The 16,336-nt window shown below is 42.7% G+C and overlaps 1 protein-coding gene and 1 pseudogene across 2 annotated transcripts in view; both read left to right on the top strand.

The window, feature by feature from the left end:
• Window positions 1-637: 637 nt before the first annotated feature.
• On the top strand, window positions 638-1,192 carry LOC309832250 (large ribosomal subunit protein uL22-like; annotated as a pseudogene). The gene has a single exon. The product of its transcript is annotated as a large ribosomal subunit protein uL22-like (transcript).
• A 5,282-nt stretch (window positions 1,193-6,474) lies between these two features.
• VKORC1L1 (vitamin K epoxide reductase complex subunit 1 like 1) overlaps window positions 6,475-16,336 on the top strand; it is a 57,873-nt gene continuing 48,011 nt past the window's right edge. Inside the window, exon 1 of the mRNA XM_082671682.1 lies at window positions 6,475-6,726. Coding sequence (XP_082527808.1) covers window positions 6,533-6,726 — 194 coding nt within the window. The 5' untranslated portion in view covers window positions 6,475-6,532. The remainder of the gene's footprint in view (window positions 6,727-16,336) is intronic.

Below are 16,336 nucleotides of genomic sequence, written 5' to 3'. Positions count from 1 at the left end.
CCAACAGTGACAACCTCCCCCAGCATCCTCCCACAGCAGCTTCCTCCTGCTGGGTCTGCCCACCTACCCCTTCCTGCTTCTGGGAACAGCACTTTCTTGTTTTTAGGAGAACTGGTTTTGCATAGACTCTCTTGTAGGTCTGGGGGGCGGCTGCCGTCTCCAGCACTCTTTCTTTTCTAGCTACAGGGCTCATGAGTGACCTGAGTCTGGTCGAGCTGTCTGAATTCTTCATCAGGATTTTAAAAATTGGATTTAAGGGAGGAGAGGCAGTCCCTTACAGGCAGGAGAAAACAAAGATGCAAGTGGAGGAACTATGGGACCACTTTTCCTTCTATAGGCAAAAAACTGGCCTGAGAGAACAAAATTGACACAGAGGTAGGAAGTGGACAGAGACAGTCTTGAGGGGGTTTGAATCCCTGGCCTAGTGAGCCCGATTAGTACAATAGAAGTGGGAAAGCCTTCAAGGAGAAAGAGGTATCTGAAATGTGGGTAGGTAGGAGTTTGAAAGCTCCAAGGTGAAGGTAGTAGAATGTGTATGAGGAATTCAAAGAAGTCTCTTCAGTTGTTCAGCAAAAAACACCATTAAGAAGGAGAAAGGGCACTTTTTCCGGTAAGCGGCCTGAGGTGACCTCTAAAAATGGTGTGCTATTCACTTGACCCAGAAAACCCCACAGAATCATGCAAACTAAGAAGTTCAGATCTTTGTGTTCACTTTAAGAACATTCATGAAACTGCCCAGGCCATTAAGGGTATGCATATCCAAAAAGCCACCAAGTATCTGAAGGATGTCACTTTAAAGAAGCAACGTGTGCCATTCCATCGTTACAGTGGTGGAGTTGGTTGGTGTGCCCGGGCCAAACAGTGGGGCTGGATGCAGGGTCGGTGACCCAAAAAGAGTGCCGAATTTTTACTGCACATGCTCTAAAATGCAGAGACTAATGCTGAACTCAAGGGCTTAGATGTAGATTCTCTGGTCATTGAGAACATCCAGCTGAACAAAACCCCCAAGATGGGACATAGAACTTACAGAGTTCACGGTCGGATCAAACCATATATGAGCTCTCCCTGCCACATTGAGATGATCTTTACTAAAAAAAACCAGATTGTTCCTAAACCAGAAGAGGACGTTGCACAGAAGAAAAAGATATCCCAGAAGAAACAGAAGATACAGAAACTTATGGCCCAGGAATAAATGTCGCAAAAAAATAAAAGCAAATAAAAGTTAAAAAAAAAAAGGGGGAAAACAGCAAGCCAAAGTATAGAAGGTGGGACTTCCCTGGTGGACCAGTGGGAAGACTGCGCTCCCAATGCAGGGGGCCCAGGTTTGATCCCTGGTTAGGGAACTAGATCCTGTATGCTCCCTGGTTGGGGGACTAGATCCTGCATGCATGCCACAACTAAGAGTTTGCATACTGCAACTAAAGAGTCCACATGCTTCAACTAAGTCTGCATGCCGCAACGAAGATCCTGCCTGCCACAGCTAGGACCCGGCGCAGCCTAAATAAATATTTTTTTAAAAAAAGCATAGAAGATATCTGCAATACACATACTGACAAAGATTTGTATGCAGACTATATAAAGACTTTGTTTCTACAAACCAATAAGAAAAAGACGACCCATTTTTTAAAGTGCGAAAAAGGCTTAAGTAGGCACTTCACAAAAGAGAACATCTAAGTAGTCAAAAAGCATATGAAAGGAGTTTCGTTGGTCTTCAGGGAAAGGCAATTTTAAAACCACCACGATCCCTCTAGAGAGCCACCAAATTTTCTAAAACGGAAAGCACTGACCTTGCCAAGGATTGGTGAGGATGTGGGGTACCCAGAACTCTCATACTTTGCTAATGGGAGCTTAAATTGGTACAACCCCTTTGGAAGACTGTTTGGTAGTGTGGTGGCCCTGGTGGTACACCAGTCAGTCTCCCTTCAAGAGAGTCTGCTGCAAAGAAGCTAGCTGGCCAGCAGCCTCCAGTGGCCGGCTACACCTCTGGATGGATCACAACATTCATGCTGAGGCCATGCTCTCCCCAGGCTGCTCCCAGCCCATGACTGTGCCTGGCAGGGCTACTAGATAGGGGGTTACTCCTGCCTTGCTCCCTGTCAGCCTGGCTGAGACTGCAGCGCTTTCACAGTGGTCAGACCTGCTTTGTGATCTGGAGGCTTTCTATGCCTGTTCTTGCTCCCTGTCTCCTTTATCCTTCACAGGAATTGCCCCCTGTCAATCTCTTACACATCTGATTTCACTTTGGCATCTTCTCCTTGGAGGACCTAAATTGACTGAGGCAGTATAACTAATACTGTCTGACTCTAGTTCCGCCCCTGGATTGTTCCCAGTAGACATGACTGCATACAGCCACCAAAAGATGTTTACAGAATGTTCACAGCAGCTTTATTCAAAATAGCTAACAACTGGCCAAATGTCCATAAACTCTGGACAGACTGGATAAATAAAATTGTGGTTAGTTATATAGTGGACTATTACACAGCTGTGTACAATAACATAGATAAACCCTCACAGACATAATGATGAGTAAAAGAAGTCAGATAATCAATAGATCTTATCAAGTCAGTAAAGGAATCCAGAAGGAGGGGGCTCCAGGAGAATGAGTCCACTCAGAAGTATGAAAACCACCAGAGCGTTAGAGAGTCGATCTTTTCGAGGACAGTGGTAGACAGGCTTTAATATGATCCCAATGAGGGCTTCCCTGGTGGTGCAGTGGTTAAGAATCCACCTGCCAATGCAGGGGACACGCAATCCCTGGTCCAGGAAGATCCTACATGCTGCGGAGCAACTAAGCCCGTGCGCCACAACTACTGAGCCTGTGCTCTAGAGCCCACAAGCCACAACTACTGAAGCCCATGCCCTCTAGGGCCCGCGTGCCGCAATTACTGAGCCCGCATGCTGCAACTATTGAAGCCCACGTGCCTAGAACCTGTGCTCCACAGCAAGAGAAGCCACTGCAATAAGCCCGAGCCCTGCAACGAAGAGTAGCCCCTGCTGTCACATCTAGGAATGAAGACCCAACGCAACCATAAAAAAAAAAAAAATTCTTAAAAAAAAAAAGATGATCCCAGTGATTCCCCTTCTGGTATCCATGCCTTTGTGTAATCCCCTCCCTTTCAGTGTAGACTGGACCTAGGGACTAGCTTTTTTTTCTCCTCCAGTTTTATTGAGATATAATTGACATATAACATTGTGAAAGTTTAAGATGTACAACATGATTTGGTATACATATGTAGTGAAATGATTACCACAATAAGATCAGTTAACACACCCATCACCTCACATAATTACCGTTTTTTATTTTTCGCCTGGAGGGAGGGAATGAGAACATGTAAGATTTAGCAACTCTCTTAGCAACTTTCACATATACAATATTATTAACTACAGATACCATAGTGTACATTAGATTTCCAGAATTTATTTATCTTATAATTGGAAGTTTGTGCCCTTTGACCAACATCTCTCCGTTTCCCCCACCTGCCAGCCCCTGCCAACCACCAAACAATTCTGTTTCTATGATTTCAGCGTTTTTAGATTCCACATGTGAGATTGTATAGTACACTTGACCCTTGAACAACACAGGCTTGAACTGCACAGGTCCACTTATATGTGGATTTTTTTCAATACACACATAGGACAGTAATACACGATCCTTGGTTGAATCTGTGGCTGTGAAACCTCGGATATGGAGGGCTGACTGTAAAGTTATATTTGGATTTTCGACTCCACAGGGGGCTGGTGCCCCTAACCCCTGCCTTGTTCAACGGTCAACAGTATTTGTCTTTCTCTGTCTGATTTATTTCATTTATCATAATGCCCTCAAGTTTTGTCCTTGTTGTCTCAAATGATAGGATTTCCTTCTTTTTTTGTGGCTGAATAATATTCCATTGTGGGTACATACCACATTTTCTTTATCCATTCATCCATGGACACATCCATGGACTAGCTCTAAGTAACAGAATATGTAATATGGGCTGTTTCTTCTGAGATTAGGTTACTAAAAAGACTGTGACTTCCATTTCCCTCACTCTCTCTTATCCCTTGCTTTAAGGGAAGGTAGCAGCTTCTTATGGAGAGGTACAAGTGGCCAGGAACTGATGGATCCAGCCAACAGCCAGAGAGGACGTGAGGCCTGCCAACTGCCCTGTGAGTGAGCTTGAAAGAGGATTCTCTAGCCTTGAGATGCCTGCAGCCCCAGCCAACATCTTGACTGCATCCTGTGAGAGACCCTGATCCAGGGGACACAGCTAAATAACACCCAGATTCCTGACCCACAGAAACTATGAGAAAATAAGAGATTTTTGTTGTTGTTGTTTTAAGCTGCAAGTTTGGGGTAATTTGTTACCCAACAATACATAAATAATAGGACATCAATTACTCAAAATCACTATATAAAACTGAAATCTCTTGGCCAGCGGCAACCAGGAAAAATCTAGCAATCTCCAAGAACAGTGTGTTTCTTCTTAGAGACAGTGAGAATAACATACATGTATTTTTCTTTTAGTTTTGGCCACCAGGAAGCTCAGAGCCAAATTTATGGCTCGGTTTTAATAATTACGTGATATTCTATGGGCTGCTTGTCTGTGTTCTTTTTTTTAAAATTAATTAATTATTTTTCACTGCTGTCGGGTCTTAGTTGCAGCACGCGGGATCTTTTGCAGTGGAGGGTGGGCTCTTCGCTTCATTGCAGTGCGTGCGCAGGCTTCTCTCTAGTTGTGGCATGCGGGCTTCTCTGGTTGTGGTGTGTGGGCTCCAAAGCGCTTGGGCTCTGTAGTTGAGGAGCGCGGGCTCAGTAGTTGTGATGTGTGGGCTTAGTTGCCCCACTGCATGTGGGATCTTAGATCCCCCACTGGGATGAACCAAAGTCCCCTGCATTGCAAGAAGGATTCTTTATTTGCAAGACGGATTCTTTTTCTTTTTTAAATTGGTCTGAGCCATTAATGCATTTTATTTATTTATTTATTTATTCATTCATTCATTTTTGGCTGCGTTGGGTCTTCGTTGCTGCACGTGGGCTTTCTCTAGTTGCAGTGAGTGGGGGCTACTCTTCGTTGCGGTGTGCAGGCTTCTCACTGCTGTGGCTTCCCTTGTTGTGGAGCACCGGCTCTAGGCACGCAGACTTCAATAGTTGTGGCTCGCCTGCTCTAGAGCACAGGCTCAATAGTTGTGGAGCATGGGCTTAGTTGCTCTGCTGCATGTGGGATCTTCCCAGACTAGGGATCGAACCCGTGTCCCCTGCAGTGGCAGGCAGATTCTTAACCACTGTGCCACCAGCAAAGTCCCTTGTCTGTGTTCTTACTCCTGGTCTTTTATTTATTTATTATAAATTTATTCATTTATACTTTTTGCTGTGTTGGGTCTTCTTTGCGGCGCGCGGGCTTTCTCTAGTTGCGGCGGGCTACTCTGTTGCGGTGTGCGGGCTTCTGATTGGGGTGGCTTCTCGTTGCGGAGCATGGGCTCTAGGCATGCGGGCTTCAGTAGTTGTGGCACGTGGGCTCAGTAGTTGTGGCTCGCGGGTTCTAGAGCGCAGGGTCAGTAGTTGTGGCGCACGGGCTTAGTTGCTCCGCAACATGTGGAATCTTCGCAGACTAGGACTCGAACCCATGTCCCCTGCGTTAGCAGGCGGATTTCCAACCACTGCGCCACCTGGGAAGCCCCTGGTCTTTTATTTTGATTTGTCTTTTTCTTAGTCCTGATTTTTTAGTTCATTTTTATACTTTACTATATTACACGAATTATGTTAAGCCATCTCAAATTCAGCTTACAGGGAAGCAAGGCATTCAGAAATAATGTTTTAAAAATAGTTAAGTTTGCACTTGTTGAACACGAAGTGAGTGGAGGTGATGCTGGGGAATATCAGGTAATGTAAACGTGGCTCTGGAGCTTGGCTCTGGAGCTCTGGGAAATGGCCAAGGCTAATTTGGATTGGGTCAGAAAATATCAAGTGATAATGACAAAAAAAAAGGCAGAAAGTATGGCAATTGATTACCACCCGCAGGAGGTGGGGCCAAGGGCTTATCCAGTCACACACGGTGGTATCTTTGAAATTTATTCCTTTCACCGGGTACCCTAGGGCCCGCCCGCGCCACCGCTCCGCTCCCCTCCCCTCCCCTCCCCTCCCCTCCCCTCCCCTCCCAGAGCCCCGCCCTTCCCTTCCCATGGCCCCGCCCCTCCTTCGGCCCCGCCCGCTGCGCGCGCCGCACTGCCTCCGGCTCCGCCCCCCGGCCGGCCTCCCGGCCGGTTGCGCACTCCGTTCCCCACTCCGCGCCCGCGCGCGCCTTCCCCGCCCCGCCAGGATCTCTCCTTTTGGGGCGGTTGGGCCGCGCGCCTGTGGGGGCGGGGCCCGGAGGAGGCGGTCGAGCCAATGGGGCGCGGCGGCGGCGGCGGCGGCGGTGGCGGCGGCGGCGGAGGCGGTAACGGTAGCGGCGGCGGCTGGGTCGGGCCCCGACGGGCGGCGGCGGCTGAGGTGGAGGCGGAGGGAGGCGGCGGCGGCGGCGGCGAAGGAGGCGGCGGCGGCGGCGGAGGGGGGAAGATGGCGGCGCCCGTCCTGCTGAGAGTGTCGGTGCCGCGTTGGGAGCGGGTGGCCCGGTATGCAGTGTGCGCCGCCGGGATCCTGCTCTCCATCTACGCCTACCACGTGGAGCGGGAGAAGGAGCGGGACCCCGAGCACCGGGCCCTCTGCGACCTGGGGCCCTGGGTGAAGTGCTCTGCCGCCCTTGCCTCCAGGTAGCCCGGCTAGGGGGAGCGGGCCGGGAGCGGCCGAGCGGGGCGAGGGCGGAGGCTGGGGGTGGGGAGCGCGCGGCGGGAGCTCGGGCCTGGGGGGTGGCGGGGATCGGGCCGCGAAGGGACCGACGGCGCCGGGAGCCTGGCCGGGAGCCTTGGCCGGGGCCGGGGGGCGGCGGCCGGGGTGGGGCGGCCCGAGTGCAGGCCGCCGAGGCTGAGGTGGCGGGGCCGCGAGACCGGCAAGGAGGGATGAGGTGGCAGAGTGCAGCCGCGAGGCCGGAGCGGACCGGGGGCAGTTGGGCAGGCTGGGGCCGGGCTCGGAGGGAGCAAGCGGGGTTCGCGGAGGGTGGGTCCCGGCCGGCTTGACAGATTTAGTGGTTCTCGCCCGGGAAGACGAGTCGGGGGTGTGGGAGCCTGCCCGAGGGAGCCATGAGGTCAGTGTCCACCCCTCGTCTGGGGTCGCTGCTGCTGCCCAAGGCTGTACGGCCGGCGTGGGCTCGGGGTTTGCATTTCCCACTGTCTTCCCGGTGTTAGGACAGGTGTTTCCGTGGTCAGGCCTCTTTGTACTCTGTAGCGCTAATGAGAATTTGCAGACTTCTTGAGACAGTGACATTTGCGGGCAAACAAGAATTTGACCCTACTCTGGAAGGCGATACCTGCACTTAACATATCTGATTTCTTGGATTCCCCCTCGTATATTTCAGTGTGCCCGCGAGGGGGGAATGGCCTGAGTTTGGATCTGGTCTAAGCATAATTTGAGTAAAATACGAGTATGTCATGTGTAATGATGATGTTTGGGGCGTTAGGGTGCCATTTAAACGTTGTTGGTTATTATAATGGTATACCCACCGAAGCTTAAAAATACACGCATTGCTAAACTGGAGGGATTGGTTTGTTTTACTGATACTTTTAGGTTTTTAAAAATGTTGTAGTCGATTTATCTGTTACACTTTATTTTCTGCATTAGATTTTTCTGGGTAAGTTACTTTGAAAAAAAGAGGAATTTACATCTTAAAAGTGGCTGCTCTTTTTTTTTTTAATTGAGGAGGGTTCATTTTTTAAAAGTAGAAATAGTGAAAGAAATTATTTCACAATTGATAAGTTATAATTTTAATAGAGACATTACTATGCCTAATATTTTGAGTTTGTTAACAGTAGTCACATTTGAGCAGTTTCTTCCTCTCACATTGTTCTGTAAATTACTACGTAGACAGTAATGTATAGCTCACTAGTTTATTTTGACCTACATATTGGTGATTACATGAACGACCTAGCACTGGAGTTTGTCTTGTTACTATTTACAAATTTCAGACTGCTGATCTTTTCCACTTTGACAGCCTTCTTGGTGAGCCACGTACTCTTTCTCATTTGCTCTTAAACCAAAATCCTGTAGCTTTTTAGTGGAAAAATAGTCATCATTATTGCTACATTAGACATAATGTGTTTAAAATGTAGATACCAGTTAACAGTTAAAATATGTCAATGTGACAAAACCTCACATTTGTTGTTGGGTATTTTGAACCAAGTTAATAGACCTAATAGACTCTCAGATATCCTTTGAGAATCACTGAGTGTATTTTATACAAACATTTTTATATTATTTTCACTATCCATTGGAAAGGACTTTTATATTTAAAGTACCTTGCACCCAAAGTTAGCTAACTAAATATATAATGAAAAGACTAAGCAGCAGTGTATTTCAGGTATTTGAAAAAAGGAATAAAAATAACTTTTGATATTAGATTAATATGGAATTTAAGCAGAATTATTACCAATTTTAGCTTTTGGAAACACTATAGTCTATCATAACTTTAACTAGACCTTTTAACATTTGGACTTGGAAAGAGTGCTTTATGTTATCCAGACTGTATGTTTAAGTTCTTAATATTGGCTTTCCTTTAAAAAAGCGTGTTTTTGAACCATGTAATAAGTATAGATTATAAATATTTTCAGTTATGTATCCTGCAAGGTCCAGGTTTTTGTGTTCTGATGTCTGTTTAATAAAGCACCATAAGATAATATAAATAACATCAAGTGAGATTATATATAAAGTATATGTGTAAGACTAAAAATATCTGGATCTCTTTATAGTTTTAAGTGTGAATTTAATATGTTGTGACTGACACTAATGTTTAATTGTGTAGCTGTGTACATAGAATATTTTAAATTTGATGCTCACTAAAGGAAGATAGGTAAGAAATAAGACATGCTAATAAGAGGAATAAATAGCTTATTTGCTGTGTACACAATAAAATTCAAGAAATTTAGACAGTTTGACCAACCTGTTTATAAACTGCTTGCAAAACCATATATATCAATACATATATACATTATATATATATAAACTATATATATTATATATATATGATGGAGATACAGAAATTTGGAAATTAAAGTGGCTTGAGTCTAATTTATAGATCAATTTTCTTTTGGAAGTAGGTAGACTAAACATAATTAAAAGTTTTTATTTTGTCAAAGTGAAAAAGGCTTTAAATAAAAGCAGATTATTGGAGACCTCAAGTTGTAGTTCTTTTTATTTGACTTAAGTATTGATTGCCAGTTAGCAGTAGTAGTAAAAAATGTGACTATTTTATTTATTTAAAAAATTTTATTATTATTATTTTTGGCCATGCCACAGGGGCATGTGAGATCTTAGTTTCCTGACCAGGGATCGAACCCACGCCCCCTGCATTGGAAGCGTGGAGTCTCTTTTTTTTTTTTTTTTGCGGTAAGCGGGCCTCTCACTGTTGTGGCCTCTCCCGTTGCGGAGCACAGGCTCCGGACGCGCAGGCTCAGCGGCCATGGCTCACGGGCTCAGCCGCTCCGCGGCATGTGGGATCTTCCAGGACCAGGGCACGAACCCATGTCCCCTGCATTGGCAAGCGGACTGTCAACCACTGCGCCACCAGGGAAGCCCGAAGCGTGGAGTGTTAACCACTGGACCGCCAGGAAAGTCCCAAAGTGTGACTATTTTAGGAACAGAAAGTTTGAGCCCAGGTTTGAGTAGAATTAAAGATAAAGCATGAGAAAAATTAACCAATGAAATCCTGAGGAAGGTTCTCTGCCAGAATCCAGCGTTAACTCATGTGATTTTGGATTGCTGAAACTCACTTTGTTCTCATTTCTTAATCCTTAAGAGTTCTAATCCAAATAAAGTAGAGATTAATGAGAGAATCTTGAGCGCTATATGTGTGTGTGTGTGTAAGTCCTCTATTATTTTGGGAGGCATCATTGTCTAAGGAAGTAGTTCTCAGATTTTTGGATTTCAAAAGAAGTATTCCTCCCCCAAATTGGGAGGCTGCAATAGAGGTGCCAGTTTGTTCTGCTGGCTGGCTATAGTCAATAAAAACAGCAACAGTAACCCATACCACTATCTGCTGTCACTGTCATTTCATTGTAAGTAAGGATATTTTAACTCAAATAATTAGAAAGAACTGAATCTCAGTATGAAAGATCTTTAAATTGAATCACTTAGGTTTATTAAAAAGTTTACTTTCTTCTCATTTTTCCTCATTTTTATTTAAATTACTAAAAGCTTGTTGCAAGTCTGCACCAGCCTGCCTGCTAATCCCTGTCCAGTGCACTAAGTTCAGATCCAAAGGTTCTGGGTGGACTCCTAGCTCGTCCACTTGTTAGACTGTGGCCTCAAGCTAGTCACTCATCTTCATGGAGCTACAGTTGCTTCTTGGTTAAATGGGGATATTAAAACCTACTTTGCCAGATTAATGGGTAGGATTAAGGAGGATACATGGAATAAATAAATGGATGATACTTGAAATAAAGTATGTACTCGATTAGTTACAGCTGTTATTGACTGGAGGTGGTATGATTATTTTTTTGCAATGTCTGATCATAAACGCCTTTAAATAGTACAAGTTACTTGTCTTAGGTGTAGTCATTTATGTATTTTAAATGTAAATTGTTTTAGAGTACTTTATTGCTCACTCCATGGCATAGTATAAAGACTTAAAATCCATTTAAAACAACTCCAAAAGTGTGGCAAGAGACACAAAATAATGTGTAGAATATTCTTTATCGGTATTTCCTATACGTTGCATTAGACCCCTTCTAAGAAGAGCTTTTATGTAAGAAAAAAATGATTTTGAAAGATGAAGAGGCTTGACAATTCAGGTCCTCAAAAAGTTGCCTTATTTCGCAAAATGTTGGACTAGTACCCCTCTCATGTCTTAAAAATAGTACCATCTGTTTACTACCCCCCTCTTTGAGACACATTTTTAGAATTAGAATAGAACCTAGGAATCTGTGCTGCCCCTTGCTTAGTTCAGCTAGACTCAGAGGTTAAATGACTTGTGCAAGGTAACACAGTTAGTGGCAGATTGGGACTAGAAGCCTGGCTTCCAGAGTACTTGTTTAGAGGGACCACCACCCCACCCTCCTCCATTTTTAAAATTAAATTCTTATATAGGTAATATATTCACTGCTTCAAGTTTGAAAGATACTAAAGCATATATAGTGAACCGTCCCCTTCAGAACCCTGCCCCCAGACTTGTAGTTCTCCCTTTCCTTAAGCAGACATGAAACTTTACAGAGCCATTTTATGCATATACAAGCATAAATATGACCATATTAGTCTCCCCATTTTTTACACATAAAACTACCATATTCTATGTTCTGATCTGTACTTTACTCTTTGCTAGCATTCTTTCCATCACCACCATACTTTAAGTGCTTACATTCATATTTGGTGAATGTTAATAACTGCTACCACTATGTTAAAAACAATTTGTTCTACTGGTTAGTTTTGACCAAGATGAATTTAATAAATAAAATACAGGTTCTTACGTGACCATTGTTTCTTGGTATGGAAATTTCAGAAGCAGTATGGACTTCAAAGAATGTAAGGGGAATAGAGGGATATCACAAAGAGGTGAACTTGGATTGCCATGCATTAGAGATAGTTGTTAATACTTGGATAATGTTTACTGTGTACTAGGCAGTGTTCTAAATGCAGTTTATTTAATTCTCACAGCTGTCCTGTGAGGCACTTTTATCACCATTTTACAGATGAGAAAATTGAAGCACACAGAATGTAAATGAAACTTGATTTAGATAGTACAGTGGCAGAGGCCACATTTTAACCCAGGCAATCTGGCTCTTTACCACTACTTTAAATTCCATTTGATCTGATTTTGATATAGTGATACCCATATCAGCCAAATTTTTAAAAATATGCAAACATCTATGCTTTTTTTTTTGCATCTGTATGTTTGTGTTTTAGCTTTTACTTATTGGGAGCAATCTTTTTGGAAAAGCAAGAACATTACTCTGAAGGCACAGTATTCAAGAAGTAAATCCCTGGAGTGTTTGCCTTCTAAGCCTAAACTTGTGAAGATAAGGCATTTGTCACACCTAGTGAGTGAACAGGTATACAGTGGGGTGAGCTATCAGGAAGACCTAACAGAATAGCCGAGAGAAGAAAGATAAAGTGGATCTACGTACCTGGAGGTGTAGAGGGGAGGGGAAAATGTTAGTATGAATTTGTACTGGGGTGGGGTAGTCCTTCCTGAGAGAGGTGTTGAGTCATAAGGACCTACTGCATAGAGAAACAGAAGAATTGGGCCTGGGGTGTGGTGGGGTTAAGTCACCAGAACCAGGAATTTAAGAGGAATTCATTTCCTTGATGATTTGGAAGGATTCTAGGAAACAATATGAGGAAAGGCAGAAAACGGTGACCATTTTGAGGGGAATAGCAAATGGTCATATTTGAATGTAATGTAGATTTACCTGGGTTGGGAGAGGACTGGAATCTAGATCTTGGCCAGAAGAATGCAAAACCAGGCATTCTTGTAAGCCACGTGTTCTTGTAAACATAGATAAAACTTAACAAGCACTGTGCCTTGGGTTTCTCTTCTGTACAGTGTTTGTACTAGATTGCACTAGACTTGTATTAGATTATCAATTTTTAAAATTCATCCTCCAGAATCCTAGTTCTGTGGTGGTACATCAGGGATTTCATAAGCATTTGAGTCACATTTTTAACATTGTAAACTTTAAAACATTATAAACATTTATATACACTCAGATGTATCTCATGCTAAATTTTACATTAGAGACCGCTGATTTGTACTGCCGGGTTATCTAGGTAAAAAAATATTCAGTCATAAAAGGTTGCAGTCTATATGATTGCATTATATAACATTATTGAAATAACAAAATTATAGAGATGGAGAATAGCTTAGCTGTTGCTGGGAGTTAGGAATGGGGGAAGGGGTGGTTAAGGAGGCAGCACGAGAGAGCTTTGTGGGGAGGGAACAGTTCTGTATCTCAGCTGTGGTTACTCAAAGCTACAAATGTGATAAAATTGCATAGAACACACACACAACACACACACACACACACACACACACACACACACACGAATGTAGAAGTGGTGAAATATGAGTAAACTCTGTACCAAGGTCAGTTTCCTGGTTATGATCTTACACTAGAGCTATGTAGGATATTACCATTGAAGGAAGTTAGGTGAAGGGTCCTCAGGACCTTCCTGTACATTTTTTTGAAAATTCCTGTGATTTATAACTATTTTAAAAATAAAAAAGAAAAAAAAAGTAGCGTATTTAGGGTGTTTGAGGGGAAATAAGCAAAAAGAAAAAATGAAAATTATCCATAACGCCAACAGCCAGATAACAATCCTTATAATAGTGTTTCTTGCTTTCTTTGTGCCTATACTTGAATTTTTAAAATTTTTATTGATTGGAAAGATTGTAGCTTTACACTGGTCTTTTAAAAATTCAGATCAGTCCTTATTTGCTTTTGTAAAATTATATGAGCAAGTTTGCTCCTATAGACAACTCTCATTGCATTGTGCAATAACATGTGACTGCCTTATGTATAATGCCTTGATGTCATGATTAGTATATATTTTAAGATTTTTATTTTTTACCAAAATATTTGTGGTTACCAAGTATTCTCATTCCTAATATTATTAGAGGTTTAACTTAGAAATGTTCTACTTGGACTTCCGGACAGGTGTAATAAAATCCTCAGATAGCATTTATGTGCTGTTTTTTAAAGAATCACAAAAACTCTTATTTGCAATTGCTACTCTCTGTGAATCAGGTTTTTCTTGATACTGGGCAGTCAAACAAAACAAATTCGACTGCCCTAATCATCCATAATTTGAAGTTTGTATTCACCAGAAGAGCTTCATTGTAAATGTTATAAATTTGAGCTTTTCAAATACACTAATACAATGCAATACTGCTTTAATCTGTTTCTCATATCATAGATCCATTTAAATTTTCATTTACAAAAAAGTTCTTTTGCTAAACAACATTTTTAAATACCCTGGATTATGATCTATAAAGTTTCTTTTGTTGTTAGCACCTGTAACTTAGGGGCATTTCAAGGATGCTGTTGTCACTGTTGTGTGATTATTGACCTTTTAAAGACCATCGTTGTGTTTGAGAAGTAAAATGGAAAATCCATGACAAAATAGGAATTAAGTGGAGTATATTCAACATCACTTTGTCTTAGGAGTTTGATTTATTTCCTCCTCTGCTTTGTGCTAATAGTTACTATCACAGACTCTAGAGCAAGTGTAACTGGGTTGAAACCTTGGTTCCATAACTTGATCTCGTCGCAGTTTCCTCCTCCGTAAAATGAGGATAATAATAGCGTCTAACTCAGGATTATTGTATGAAGTGCACCAATGCACCAATACCTGTAAATGGTCTTAGCACAGTGCCAGGCACAGAAGTAAGTGCTCATAAAACTTAGCTCTTATTTTAAAATACAGTTGAGATCATACTGTACGTACTTTATATCTTTTCTCCTCATCTAACATGTCACAACTATTTTCTTATGTCATTAAAAATTCCACCAGTAATGTAAGAGAATGTCAAGTGCCCTGTACCCCTGCCATATTGGGCATTCTCATTTTTTAGACCTTTATCAGTTTCATGTATGAAAAATGAAACTCTCATTGTTTTGACTTGCATTTCCCCCCAAGGTATAAGTAAGGTTTAATGTTTTTCACATTTTATTAACTGTTTGCCTTTCTTCTCCAGTCTTGCCTGTATAGATCTTAGAATTTTTATATTGATTTAGACAAATGCTTTATATACTTAAAGGATATGAATATTTTATTATATTTGTTAATATTTTTGCCAGTTTAGTTCAATTTCATTAATTTTTGCAGTACTATGGGTTTTTTTAAAAATTTATTTATTTTTATATTTATTTTTTTTTGGCTGTGTTGGGTCTTCATTTCTGCGTGAGGGCTTTCTCTAGTTGCGGCAAGCAGGGGCCACTCTTCATCGCGGTGTGCAGGCCTCTCACTATCGCGGCCTCTCTTGTTGCGGAGCACAGGCTCCAGACGCGTAGGCTCAGTAGTTGTGGCTCACGGGCCTAGTTGCTCCGTGGCATGTAGGATCTTCCCAGACCAGGGCTCGAACCCGTGTGCCCTGCATTGGCAGGCAGATTCTCAACCACTGCACCACCAAGGAAGCCGGGTTTTTTTTTAAGTATATAAAATTTAATTATTTTTCTTTTTAATTTTTTCTTATAGGTTTTAAGTTTAGAAGGGCATTTCTCATTCTGATATCTGATGAATTTATAATTTCTCTTAGTTTTGAAAAAATTAATTTCTTAATCATCTAGAATGTAGCTTATCAGGTGTTAGATGAGTCTGTAACCTAATTTTTGTACAGACATATGTTTAACGGGCATTCATATTCCTTCTGGATATTGCCTGTTCATGCCTTTGCCCAATTTTTCCCTGCAGTGTTGTCGTTTTTTCTTATTGGTTTGCAGGAATTCTTTAGATATCAAAGTAGTTAATCCTTTGTTATATGTATTACAGATATTTTCTCCTAGTTTCTCACTTGTCTTTTAATTTCATTTATGGTATTTTATTTTATTTTTTTTTGCGGTACACGGGCCTGTCACTGCTGTGGCCTCTCCCGTTGTGGAGCACAGGCTCCGGGCGTGCAGACTCAGCGGCCATGGCTCACGGGCCTAGCTGCTCTGCGGCATGTGGGATCTTCCCGGACCGGGGCACGAACCCATGTACCCTGCATTGGCAGGCGGACTCCCAACCACTGCACCACCAGGGAAACCCATTTATGGTATTTTTATTCATACAGAAGTTTAAACTTTTTATGTGGTCCCATCTTCGACTTCTTTGTAGCTTTTGAGTTTTTTTGTTTTTTCTTTAATCTTGTTTATCAAAATCTCTACCATCCCAAGTTTTTTTTTTTTTTAAGATTTTTTTTTTTTGTGATGTGGACCATTTTTAAAGTCTTATTGAATTTGTTACTATATTTCTTCTGTTTTATGTTTTGGGTTTTTTGGCTGCAAGGCATGCAGGATCCCAGCTCCCCGACCAGGGATCAAACCCTCCTGCATTGTTTTTTTGTTTGTTTGTTTGTTTGTTTTTTTTGCAGTACGCGGGCCTCTCACTGTTGTGGCCTCTCCCGTTGCGGAGCACAAGCTCCAGATGCGCAGGCTCAGCAGCCATGGCTCACGGACCCAGCCGCTCCGCAGCACATGGGATCTTCCCGGACCGGGGCACGAACCCGTGTCCCCTGCATTGGCAGGCGGACTCTCAACCACTGCGCCACCAGGGAAACCCCTGCATTGTTTTTGTTTT

The sequence above is a fragment of the Grampus griseus genome (genome assembly GCF_964374135.1).
Source record: "Grampus griseus genome assembly, chromosome: 14".
Lineage (NCBI taxonomy): Eukaryota > Metazoa > Chordata > Mammalia > Artiodactyla > Delphinidae > Grampus > Grampus griseus.
This window is presented reverse-complemented; position numbering and strand designations above follow the sequence as displayed.